This window comes from Phyllopteryx taeniolatus, chromosome 19, assembly GCF_024500385.1.
Source record: "Phyllopteryx taeniolatus isolate TA_2022b chromosome 19, UOR_Ptae_1.2, whole genome shotgun sequence".
Lineage (NCBI taxonomy): Eukaryota > Metazoa > Chordata > Actinopteri > Syngnathiformes > Syngnathidae > Phyllopteryx > Phyllopteryx taeniolatus.
The window spans coordinates 10442402-10455766 of NC_084520.1; the positions used below are offsets into that span (position 1 = coordinate 10442402).

Here is a 13365-nt window from a genome sequence, read left to right on the forward strand (position 1 = left end):
TCTGGATTCATTATTAATATTTTATACAGCCTTTTAACAACTGCGCCGTATTAAATCAACTAACCAATGCTCACCTTTGATGAAGTCATTTGGCTCTGCGCGATGATTTAATGAGTGCACTGACCTCATGGGGGAGCACTCATGTATGCACATTTATATATATTTATATTTATACATTGTCAGATGATAAGCACGTACAAGTGTCACTCGGTTTACGACGGCCCCAAAATACAAGATTTCGAGAATCCTCTTTTTCAATGGGTATATTTGTGGGCGAGGTGTTTTTTTTTTTTCCTTCCTTCAAATAACTATTTACTCTAATTAAGGTTTTTCTACTTGTACGTTAGTGATCAGATTCCGAAGTGTACAAATTTGGGTTACGTCGGCGCTGTAGGAACGGAACTCGGTTGTTAAACAAGGGCCGCATGTACTGGCTTTCAGGTTTGTCCACCAGATTACGCTATTTTTTTTTTTTTTTAACCCCATTTTGCATACAGCAAAATGTCACCTTTTTACTGTTTTCTACAAGGTTGCCTCCCTACTGAAATGATAACTGTCATAACTGATTACTGGATAATAGTTTGCAAGCCCACTATTTGAGTATTTACGGCGTCAAATCACCCAGTTGGGAGACTTGGCCAAGACATACCAGTGAGGTCCTCGGTTTACGACTTTCCCGCCATACGAGGCGTTAGAATATGTGGTCAAGTGACACATGAAGGTGTGTTCAGTTACCACAGTACTTTACTGTAAACTACAATGCTCGCATAGATTAGTGATAGGCTACGTGCCGTTCAGCGTCGTGTAAAAACTCGACTTGCGTCGCCATTTTAGGAACAGAACACTGCCTAACTGAGGACATCCTGTCTATCGATTATCGCTGTATTGTAGTATTATCGTCGGCCAAACATCGCAATCATTCGGTATGGTATGGAAATTATTTGAATCTCAACACTGCCCCCCACGTTTTACAGTGGTACTGCAACACAATTGTGATATAGCATATTTTCTTTCAATCCTTAGTTTACAAGTTAGACTGATCCTGACATACTGGTTTTTAGCGATGTGTAAATGCAAATATTTACTGTAATTATGACTACTACTGCTTTCGCTTAGGTTAGTGATTTGGCACATTCTGACTTCCAAATTCGGGTTAGGTCACCGCCATAGAAACGGAACTACATCAAAAGCCGAGAACCCCCTGTATCTCCACATTTCTCAGAGTCTGGACATACGTGCTTTATGAGATGAGAACTACAAAAGAAAAGAAAAAAATCTTAAGACTTGACGCCATTTTGGTTCTGGGCTGTCCGTCTGTCATTTCTTCGAAGCGCGGGGCATCTCTTTTTGTATGACGACGCCCCCCCCCCCCCCCCCCCCCCCACCCCCACCCCCTTCTTAATCCCATTTCCCGCTTTTCTTCTTTCTCCATCTGCATCATCATCACCATCAGTATGGTGTATTTTTGCAGCCGGTTTTGGATTGAAAAAAGAAAAGGTCGAGTTTGGTCATGTATGAACACACGCATACAAGACGCTTCTTCTTGTTAGTCTTCTACGAGGCACTGCTCTGCGTCTAAGTCAGTCATCGGGAGAAGGTTGACCGTTTACCTCTTCTTTCAGTCTAGTCCCCCGTTGAGAACTGGTCCGAGCCCTGCAGTCATATGGGGGCGTCGTACTCCTCCAAGAAGTCTTTGAGTGTGTGCGGCAGCTGCTCGGCCCCGCCCAGGCCCTGGTTGTTCAGGGTCCTCCTGCACATGTGCTGTAGGGATGACAGGGAGTTGAGGAGGGGCCGCCGCAGCTCCAGGGGGATCCGCTCGCCGCCGGTGTGGATCAGATAGACGGTGCGGCCGGAGCCGGGTTCGGCGCTTCGTGCGACGGGGCCCTTCCCCATGTAATGCGCGATGAGTTTGAGCACGCAGTCGAAGCGCGGCGGCTCCTGGGGGCACTGCGCGTCGGGCTGCAGGAAGAAGCCGCTGACCTCGCTGTGGACGCGGAGGTTCTTGGTGCCGCGTGCCGTCTGCACCGACAGCGTGAAGAAGTGGTGGTTGTCCGACGAGTCCCGGATCAGGAAGGTCCCGGGGGGCTCCGAGCGGAGCAGGGAGCTGGCCTCGCGGCCCCCCACTGCGCCCCAGTAGAAGCCGCTCTCCTGGAGCTTACCCAACGCGCGCATCACCTGCAACAGGTGAATTGTTGCTGTTTTTAAAGGCTTTTTTTTATTATTTGAAGACAAAAAAATTGTTTTTGCCCTACTGTTATGTTATGGGTCAAAATGATCCATTGTAAAAATGGAAAAATGAAATTAAAAACATGTTTAAAGCACCTTTTCAGTCTGAAAGTGTCATCATTATATACAATGAAAATGGTTCATTTTACAATTTTAACCTACATCTTTTTTTCCAATATATTTTAAAACGATGCTCACTGGAGCGTGACCTGTGAGAGGTAATGTACTAACTATTGATTGAAATAGTTGATAATGAAGGTAATGAGATAAACACTGTTTCAGGGGATTTGTTTGTTTCTGACACTACACAAACACTGGGTCAAATTGGCCCATTATAAAATGAGAAAATGGAATTTAAAAATAGTTTGAAGTATTTTTTTTGTATGAAACTTGAGTGTAATCATCACATACAAGCAAAATGTTTAAATTAACATATTTTTACATTAAAAAAGGTTTAACCGTGCATCTTTTTAAAATTATTCTCCTTGAACCAATATTCTCTAAGCAATAATGTGATGAACATTGATTGACTTGGTTGGTATTGGAATTAATCAATTTTGCAATGGAAAAAAAAAAAAGTCCTCTGAATGTACTTAATTTGAACATGTATACATGGTTGCACATGATTAAAATTACATCATTTATACCCCTCTTCTCGCCCAAAAATATATGTAATTTTAACGCATTTTAATCATGTCCAACCGATTTACATGTTCAAATTAAGTACATTCAAAGGACTCTTTTTTTTCAGTGTGAGGGGATTTTTTTTCATTTCTGAAACTTTTGTATAATTAAACATGCCTCTGGTCAAATTTACCCACTGTAAAAATAAAATAAAAAAATTTCTTATGAAATGTATTTAGTTTAACATATTCAATCAAAATGGTTCATTGAATGTATTTGCATGTTTTTTTTAAATGTGCAAATATTTCAATTTTCTTTTGAATTATCCTTATTGAACAATGATCTGTGAGAGGTCATTCGCTAAACATGATTGAATTGGTTAGTATTTGTGTTAATATTCAGATAAGAATTATGTTTTGAGGGGAGATTTTTTTGGGTTCATATTTCGGAAACTTCTGAATAACTCTAAATGCTCCAAGTCAAACTGATCCATTGTAACATTTTGAAGTTTTTTTTTTTAATTGTGAAAAGAGGTTTTTCAGTATGAAACTTAAGTATAACCAACATTATTAGTTTCATATATTCGTACATCAAAAACAGTTTTACCATGAATCATTTTGAATGAAAAATTTGTGAATTATCTTCACAGACACATGATGTGTTAGAGAAAATCCACTAAATATGGATTGAAATTGTTAGTAATGGAGTTAACAATGGGATAAAAAATCTTGCAGGGATTTCTTTTCCCTTTTTGACACTTTTGGATAATCAAAATACCCCGGGTCAAATTGACCTTTAGTAAAATTGAAAAATATATATAATACTGAAACTTAAGTGTAATCCACTACACAATGAAAATGGTAAATTTCACATACCGTGGTGCCATGACTTTAATTTGTTTCATGACCATGCATAAAACTTAAAACACTCGCATCTCAAATCATCTTTTCCTACTGAAATGAATGGAAATGCCATTAATGGGGTCGAGTTTAAACACTTTGTGCATCATGAGTTCATGCTTTAATTGAGTACATTGACAATGCGCTGATCCATCTGCTGTGTGCATCTTGGCCACCAGGGGGGAGTATAATACAGACAGGTTTGGTAGCAACTAAGCTGCAGTAAATCATTTTTTCACATAAAATAAAGAATATATGCCTGTGTATATCTTTGTATGCTCTGTCTGCATGTGTTGCTACTGTATGTGTTCAAATAACTGTTTAAAGGGTTACCACGGTATCAATGCTAGGTTTGTTAGCCCACCTATGGCATTTCCCACTATTTGCTAGCATTAACTTACCGGACTCAAGGCAAAGTAATGTGGTTTGGTTAAATACATGATGTGTTCTCTTTGTTTTACATTTTGTTTTACAGTGAACTCAGCTGCGAGTGGCAATAAACATATTGACCTCTTTTTAAAAAATTGTTCACTATCTGCTGCTTGTGAAATTCGCTGCCACCATCAAGTGCTTCTTATGCCAATTTTGGCTCGCAACTCAAGACAAAAGAATTATCATCAGGTCACTCATAAGTCAAGGTTCCACTGTATGTGGAGGATTTCTTCATTTTTGACACTTTTGAATAATTACAACTGCCCAGGGTCAAACTGACATTCTTGATGTTCCTAAGAAACAAAAGTAACAGGAAGGTTAAAAAAAAAAAATGCAATTGACCTGCTGGTAGTGCGCGTGCGAGCTGAAGGGTTTGAAGTGATGCGGGGTGCAGTCGGACTGCGGGACCCTGCCCTCCGAGGGGGTCACGCCGCTCATGGCGAGGGGCTCGCGTCGGCCGCAGGCCACCATGGCGCCGCGGCCCCCCGCCTCGGGGCAGAGGACGGGCGGCGGGAATGCGCCGGTCGCTGAGGGGGAGAGAGGTGAGGGCGGCGGGGTCACACACCGGGTCCAGGGCCCGGGGGCAGAGGAGCTGGATGCATCCAGAGAGGGGCTAGGAAAGACCACCAAGACACACCTGCACAGTAGACGGATGCCATTCATGAATCAGTGAGAGTCAATGGTGCTCACTCTACACCCAAATAGCACAAACACATGAATGAGGCACAGCTTAACTCTTCCGTGCCGTTCATTTTACATGCACACATAGTGTGTTCCGTGTCAATTTTGACCTGGGAAAAGAATATCCACACAATAATTGTCCTTATCAAAATTAACTGCAGATTTTTTCCAAATGTATTAATAGCCTGTCTGACATTAATAAATGCACGATTAATCCTTAAGGAAAAGGAAAGTGTATTTTGTATGTTTTGTAAGTATGATCATTCTTATGCTGTTTTACTCTCTGCCCGTTTTGAGATTCCCCGTGGTCCTTTCAAGACCAACAGGTGCAAGCTGTCCAAATGCGGTGGAAGGTGGTGGTGGTAAAACAGACAGTTCAGTTTCAAGCTCCCTCTTTAACCTAGTTAGGCTATTACTGAAAATACACTTTTACATTTATTTACTAAGGTAAAATCTGACCCGCAAACAGCCTCAGCGTGCCCAGACTTTGTAGTATTTTGGGTCACTTTATAAAACATATTTCAGGGTGTATGGATGACATTTAGGGTAGTTTTATTGCTGTCAAATGGTAAATCCAACCCGTTAGTATTCATGGGTTAGATGAGCCATTGCAATGCACCTTGCAGTCCATTCATCAATTGGAGCCTGAATGCCATCGATCGTTCAGTGGAGTTTCAAAAATAACGGGGTCACTGCCCCTTCTCTCCCCCATTCGCTCCAGCCACAGTGGCCCCTTTCTTCGGTTTCACTCACGGAGAAGGGGGGCCCCGTGCATGTTGTCCGCACTGGAGCCTGAAGGTGGGGGGACTAGAAAGGGGGGGGGGGGGACCCCGTATCAGTTCGGCGCCGCCATTTGAGTGAAACCAGCACCCGTTCTGACTACTAAGTAACTCAGTGCCAGAGTTGAAATTTAGAACACATTTCACGCGGTCTACTTCACGCACGAGCCGTCAACTTACCTTGCGGATTAACACAGCCCCGTGCCGCAGCTCGTCGCCTAAAGACACACTCGGCAAACTACCCGAGAGTAGTGCTAGATGGAGGACGATTAGCTCAGGCATTAAAATCCCCCCGCTGGAATATTCCGCCAAAAAAGTATGTCGAGGACGGTCGTCTTCGTCGGCGGCGGCTTGGCCGTCTGCGGGAGAGGAGGTAGGCGGACCGTTTGTATGTGTGTGTAGCGGAAGGTTACCGGAGGTTGTTTCCAGTGAGTAAAGCCGATCGTAAGGCCCCGCCCCCTTCAGTCCTGAGGTTCTTCCAGTAAACGCACGGGCTCGCGCGCGCGCACGAGCTGCGCGAGTGAGCACACGCATACGTGCTCGCGCAGCTCTTGCTCTGGCGGATTGCCAGGAAATCATCGCTGTGACATTTGCACATGCAGCACGGTCCGCTTCCTGGTACCCCTCCACACACTGCACACGCATTAATATTCACCGTGACAATTAATTACATTATGCTTTTTTTTGGGGTGGAGGGGGGCAAGGCCTACTTTTTTTTCCATTAAATTTGCGCCGTCATGCACTTCTGTCCTGTAATTCATCCATCCATTTTCTGAGCCGCTTATCCTCACTAGGGTCGCGGGCGTGCTGGAGCCTATCCCAGCTGTCATCGGGCAGGAGGCGGGGTACACCCTGAACTGTTTGCCAGCCAATCGCAGGGCACATACAAACAAACAACCATTCGCACGCACAGTCACATCTACGGGCAATTTAGAGTCTCCAATTAATGCATGTTTTTGGAATGTGGGAGGAAACCGGAGTGCCCGGAGAAAACCCACGCAGGCACGGGGAGAACATGCAAACTCCGCACAGGCGGGGCCGTGGATTGAACCCGGGCCCTCAGAAGTGTGAGGCTGACGCTCTAACCAGTCGTCCACCGTGCCGCCGTCCTGTAATTAACTATACTAATATACATATATATTTACACATATACATACATACACAGAAATACATATGTACATACACACCGATACACAAGTACACAAAACCTACGTAGATATTTACGGTGTATGTGTATGTAGTATACACACACACACATCTAAATGTATTTCCCCTCATTTGCATAGGAAACAAAGTGTGCAAACATCAAAAGAAGGATACAATTAAAAAAATTATTAATCTTGTCAGTTTACGGGCATGCTACAACCCCAATTCCAAAGAAGTTGGGACGTTGTGTTAAACAAATGAAAACAGAATACAATGATTTACAAATCATGTTCAACCTATATTTAATTGAATACACTACAAAGACAAGATATTTAATGTTCAAACTGATAAACTTCATTGTTTTTGGCAAATAATCATTAACTTAATTAATTAATTGTATGGCTGCAAAACATTCCAAAAAAGCTGGGACAGATTCATGTGTAAGTTACCCATGCCAATGGCACTAAACAGCCCCATACCATCACAGATGCTGGATTTTGAACTTTGCGACTGTGTTAGTGCCAATGGCATGGATAACTTACAGATCTGTGAAGGCACCATTAATGCTGAAAGGTACATACAGGTTTTGGACAAACATATGCTGCCATCCAAGCAACGTCTTTTTCACAGACACCCCTGCTTATTTCAGCAAGACAATGCCAAACCACATTCTGCACGTGTTACAACAGCGTGGCTTCGTAGTAAAAGAGTGCAGGCATTAGACTGGCATGCCTGCAGTCCAGACCTGTCTCCCATTGAAATGTGTGGCGCATTATGAACCGTAAAATACGACAACGGAGACCCCGGACTGTTGAACAGCTGAAGCTGTACATCAAGCAAGAATGGGAAAGAATTCCACCTACAAAGCTTCAACAATTAGTGTCCTCAGTTCCCAAACATTTATTGAATGTTGTTAAAAGAAAAGTTGATGTAACAGTGTAAACATGACCCTCGCCCAGCTTTTTTGGAACGTGCTGCAGCCATAAAATTCTAAGTTCATGATTATTTGCTAAAAACAATCAAGTTTGTCAGTTTGAACAGTAAATATCTTGTCTTTGTAGTGTATTCAAATAAATATAGGTTGAACATGATTTGCAAAACATTGTATTCTGTTTTTATTTATGTTTAACACAACGTCCCAACTTCATTGGAATTGTGGTTGTACGTGACACATGCATGCAAATACACTGGTGGGAAAAAGTAACACAAAATAGGCTACTTTTTTAAAATCTAATATAAATATGGAAATGCAGTAGGTTGTTCGTGTCTTTCAGGTTGAGGCTGACCACATTCTCGTGATATAATTAAGTGTGCTGAGTGTTGAAGGCTTGTTCTGTTTTACTCACTCGAAGCCTTCGCTGGAAGTCTTGTCACGTGTCCTCAGTGTTGTGTCAATAAAGTTTTGGAGTGTTGTTTGTTTTTTCAAATGGGCACTGCAGCAGCAATGGCGGCCCCCATGTCGTGGAGGAGGCTGGTGTACTCCGTGTACTCGCCGGCCCTGGCCGGGGTTTTCACGCGAATATCCGACCGGCTCTTGCGTGCGCGGGATCGACGAAGCGGGTAAGAGACGACGCTGAAATAAGACGCCAACGTAACGGTGAAATCCGACGTTTCGTGTCGTATGCTAGGCATCCCGTTGACAGAAGCAGTAGCAGCCTGCGAATTCTAACGTTGTAACACGGTGTGTGCCCTTTAAATGCTGCTGTGAGCGTTAAACGTCCTTCTCCCTGGCTGTGCAGTCCCTCAAAGTCCGAGAAAGTATTCCCACGAATAATTTACAAAACATCACTTTGGGTGTTTGTCATGAAATGAACACTCATCGTAGTGCAGTATTAGCAAGTTGTGTTAGTCGTGAGACCTGGTGAGCTTTTTATAATGCTTAGAATGGGGCTCGTTGGTTTTCGACTGTACTCGATAATCATCGGTTTAACCGAGCGCAGCTGCTCTGATTGGTTGTCATATTCTGAGAAGGGATTGGCTGGTTTCACTGTTTGTCCCGCCCAGTTTGAACATCCGGGTACTACTTTGTGACATATCTGACGTAAACGAGTAGCAGCAAATATGTCCTGTAAAGTATATAGTTTTATTTACTATACAAGCAATTTTTTTCTGTATAAAATTACAATTTCTAACATCATCCCTACTTCTTTCATAGACTGTTTAGTATACCAGTGGTTCTCAATTTTTTTCAGTCCAGGGATGCCTTATTGCAGCTTTAGCGAACCCATGGCACGGGACCCATATCTGGTCGGCCACATCATTGTATATGGCCCGCAAATGTAAATCATTTCAATCAACCTCCACGATTCTTGTTAAAATGTGTACTGAAATTTCAAACTAAATAATAACCATGAGGTATTTCAAGCATTTTGTTTGTTACCACACCCCTTTTTATAATAACTTGAACAATAGTTGAACAAACTATCTTTTACTTCTGATTTCAAAACTAGGTATCCATCAGTTTGTTTTGTATATATAATGCTACGCTGATGAGGCGATTAATAATTTATATGGTTTCACAGTTATAACAGCTCTCCGAGGGATACTGTACCAACAATGTGGCCCGTGACAAAATTGAGTTGACCCCCGCCTAACAGGGAAAACATTTTTCCCAAGGACCCCCTCAAGCCTAAATCCAATTAATCATAACCATCATGTGTAGCTCAAAATGCCAAATGAATTAAAAAGTTGCCTGTTTTTGAGGGAAAAAGTCATAATGTTATAATAACAAATTCATAATTATTCTTTTAGAAAAACAGTTGCAATGATTTGAGACAAGGTCATATATGTATTTTGTCAGGATAAAAAGTTGTAATCTCACGAGAATCAAATCAAATTTTTCCAAAATGGCTGTAATGTGAGATTAAAGTTAAAAAAGAAAATTATATTTTAACAAGTGAACCCACTTTTTTTTCTCATATTACAGCTTTTATTCTGGAAAAGGTGCCTTTATTCTAAAAACAAATATATATATATATATATATAAAATCGAAAAAATACACCTGTTCTTGGGGTAAAAAAAAATATTACTGTAATAATACGGCAATTAAATACAATTTATGTTATAAGTCACAATCGTATTAGAGCTTTTAATTGGCCCAGTACTAAGGGAGTGAGGAGTTGTGGGTAAAGTATGTTTGTTATAATGGTGTGCAGGTCCCCATATGTAGGTAGTATACACTTTTTAAAATGTGATACAACAATTTATTGCAATTATTTTCGTGGAACTCCAAGTTACAACTTGCGGAACCCCTGAGGGATATTGAACTATCATGGAGCTTTTACAGTTACAATAGTCACATGAAGCCTATCTCTTCTTTAAAATAGCAACTGTAAATTTGGCCTAGAGGATATTCATACCAGCGATGGGAAATGTCATTGGCATGTCTCTCACAAACATTTGCATGATATAACAAGAACAATGCGTGTTCATTTCCGAGCCGCAGGCGGTGAAAGGATGTGATTTGCCAGGTGTCTGTGACAAAACCCCAGCAGCAGTTATGTCATCTCCTGCCAAATGGGCACCTGTAGAAGCTTCATACGCTTTGTGGCATTATTTGAACTGCTGTAGGCCCTTGCTGCGCAAAATATTGATTCAAACACAATGAGTCAGATCTGACATACCCTACTTAGTGCGCACGTTTGAATTGTTGAGATCCAGGCGTAAGCATTTAGCGAAGTAGCGTCTGCGTGAAGCATCATTCCTTTGCAGCCATTTTCACATTTCTGCTGGCGCAGATCCTCTGTGCTGCTTTTGGCACCCCTGCTGGCCAAAGCTGAGCCTGCTCCAGAGAGTGCCACCGCAGCGCCGGGCGCACCGCGCAGCCTCCACGCCCACTTCCGATGGATGGCGGAGCATGTGCCGGCCTTCCGGGTCAACGGTGCACGTGTCCACATGCTCACCTCACCTGATCAGTTCTACCAGACGCTGAAGGTCAGTTCAAACCCAGATTCTCCGCACCTGGATTTTTGGCTGTCCTCACCTTCAGCTTGAACTAAATGAGGAAGTGCTACTTTCCCAGCAGGCTTAATGGCTGTACAATTAATTAATTAAGTTGGCCACTCAGAGTAGGGCTGGATATTGTTAAGAACCTCACGAATCGGTCAGATTTTGATTCTTCAGGTTGCAATTCGATTTCAAAATCTTTGTTATGATTCGATTCGATATGAATTTAAATGCTTTGATTGCCAATTCATTAAGAAGTAGATATACACAAATAAATAGAGTACCTGTTGAAGATTTATTTTCATGCTCATGTGAACATATGTGATATGTCACCTCACATTTCTGAGCAATTAAAAATAAAAATCTTCGCAAAAGTAAAAAAACATGACAGTTCTATAAACACTAAAGAAGTAAAGTGGATGTAAACCTAAATAAGTGCTCCCCACTGGTCAGGAGGTGAATGGATTCAGAGGATTTGCTGAATCGAGATTGAACATGGGAGGGGAATATTGTGATGCATAGAGTAATTGATATTTTACCCACCCCTAGTCCAGCGTGTAGTCCACCTTTTCTGCAAAGTAAACTGGGATTCGGTCCAGCTCTCTGTGACCCATGAATGAGATAAGTGGTATAGAAAAATTGATAAATGAACAAGTGGCCGCTTCTTCTTCAATTAATAAAGCTCACATGCACCTTATAAAGGAATGTCTCGAACGCAACTTGTAAAGAAATGTCTTTATGCAATTTGTAAAAGAAAATAACCTCAAATGAACATTTTAAAGGGAAAAGTCCTGAATGTGACTTGTAAAGGGAAGTCTCGAATGCAACTTGTAAAGGAATGGCCCGGAGGCACCTTTTTTAAAGGAATAAGTCTTGTAGGAACCTTTTTAGAGGGATAGGGATGAAGTCACCTTTTAAAGAAATAAGTCTTGAATGCAACTTATAAAGCCTATGATACAGCTGCCATCACTTGTGGGAATCACGCTCACATCCCGCGCTCCATACTCACTTTCAATGTTTCTTTCCCATCAGGCACGTGTCAGGACCGCAAAGAGACGAGTGGTTTTGGCCTCGTTGTATCTGGGAACGGGTCAGCTGGAACAGGACCTGGTGAGAGAGACGTGGTGTCAACTGTGTGTGTTCTTGAGAACGGTCATCTTTAGTTTGGGCAGGTGAGAGCAATACCAAAATACAGGCCTCGGCCAAAGAAGCGCTCAGAGATGCCAGAAAAAGTGAGTCACGGTTCACTCTGGCACTAGATGTCCAGAATGAAAACGTTCCCCGCGCCAATCAAAAGCAGTGACTGCAAAGTGTTGAGGTTTTACGGGTAGAAGGACACCCATGCTGGCCCGTGATAGCGTGCTGTTCTCCATGCTTGGAAGCCCAGCATAACAGTATGAAAACCACAGTCTGGACCGATGCTCACATTCAGGTTGGTGTTTTTAGTAGAAAAACACACACAAACACAAAAAGTGTGCTGCACAGAGAATCTGAGTCACATGGTGAAAAGCATCTGAGTGAGTTGGCGTCGTTGCCAAAGTTTTTGAGGATGAGTCACTCGTGCTCTGTAGAAATCCTAGGCGTCGTTGTTGTGTACGCGTTTGATTGTGATGTGGCGCGAAAATTATAATAGAGGAGCGGCTGGACCTCCATTCAGATAATTACATGCGTGGTGTCCTTTTAAGACAAAGAGGTGTGGCCATGGAGTTTTGGCTGTTAAATTTTGCTCTGGCTGGTGGCAAGAATGATACAATGTCTCACAAAGTACTATAATGAAATAATGATGATTTTTGTCTCAATTTACTCAGAAATTTACTCACTCGGTGTGAAATCTGGGCCTGTTTAGTTGAACAACAGGCAGCTATTAGTCTGTTGTCTGTCTGACTGGCATCAGGTGGATAGAGCAAACCCCGCTGCGGGGGATAAGGACTGAGCCCTGCCGCGAACAGCAAAAAAAATAACATGATTGAGACGCTCTGTAAAAGTGTTTATAATTGCCTGTATATTAATAGTTGAAACCATAAATATTAGATATTATTATTGGTTTGCATCAGGAAGGGCATCTGGTGTCAAAATTGTGCTAAACAAATCATGCCAATGACTTGCTGTGGTGCTCTCTGATGGGACAAGCCAACATTCAACACAACAAAAGTTTAATGATGGTCTCTGATGATGATTATTCTGATGATAAGCAGTGGTTAGGAATTACTGCCTTACACAAAGGACAGCAAAAAGATGGCTTGTATAGCCACTGTGAAAGGAAGCCCACAGGAAGAAAATATGTTTCCCTTTGCGGCTACAATAGCTTCCACTCTCATTTCTCCCTGGATTTCCCCAAACTGTTCCCACAAAGTTGGAAGCATGCAAAAATGTGTTGCTAAGATGTAGCATTAACATTCAGGGGAGTGAAAGTACGTCATGTCACTGCTAGAAAGAGGAGCCGACTGACTGCATGCATTTGGGCACCAGATGCACTAGCTGAGTCATCATCATTAAACACTCCCGTCCTGGCTGCTTTGGATAGCATAAAAACAAAACATGGCCATGTCTAGTACCGGCATGGCTCGTTTTGTCATTGCGCACAGTGTAGCTTGTCGAGCTATTATAAAAGTCATGGCGCTAATAACCTGTC

The 13365-nt window shown here is 42.3% G+C and overlaps 2 protein-coding genes across 3 annotated transcripts in view; one reads left to right on the top strand and one right to left on the bottom strand.

Annotated features, from left to right (window-relative positions):
• On the bottom strand, positions 1-8261 carry socs3b (suppressor of cytokine signaling 3b). Of its 2 annotated transcripts, none has more exons than XM_061756104.1 (3): positions 8134-8261; positions 4524-4818; positions 1-2175 (listed from the first exon to the last, which is right to left on the bottom strand). In XM_061756104.1, the coding sequence occupies exons 2-3, from the start codon at positions 4650-4652 to the stop codon at positions 1660-1662; spliced, it is 645 nt and encodes a 214-aa protein (XP_061612088.1). In that variant the 5' UTR covers positions 4653-4818; positions 8134-8261; the 3' UTR covers positions 1-1659. The 2 variants fall into 2 exon arrangements, with proteins under 2 accessions (XP_061612088.1, XP_061612087.1); XM_061756103.1 differs by lacking the exon at positions 8134-8261 and adding an exon at positions 5822-6188.
• Positions 8197-13365, top strand: part of LOC133469257 (CDP-diacylglycerol--glycerol-3-phosphate 3-phosphatidyltransferase, mitochondrial) — an 18569-nt gene continuing 13400 nt past the window's right edge. Inside the window, exons 1-3 of the mRNA XM_061756093.1 lie at positions 8197-8347; positions 10526-10721; positions 11766-11843. Coding sequence (XP_061612077.1) covers positions 8214-8347; positions 10526-10721; positions 11766-11843 — 408 coding nt within the window. The 5' untranslated portion in view covers positions 8197-8213. The remainder of the gene's footprint in view (positions 8348-10525; positions 10722-11765; positions 11844-13365) is intronic.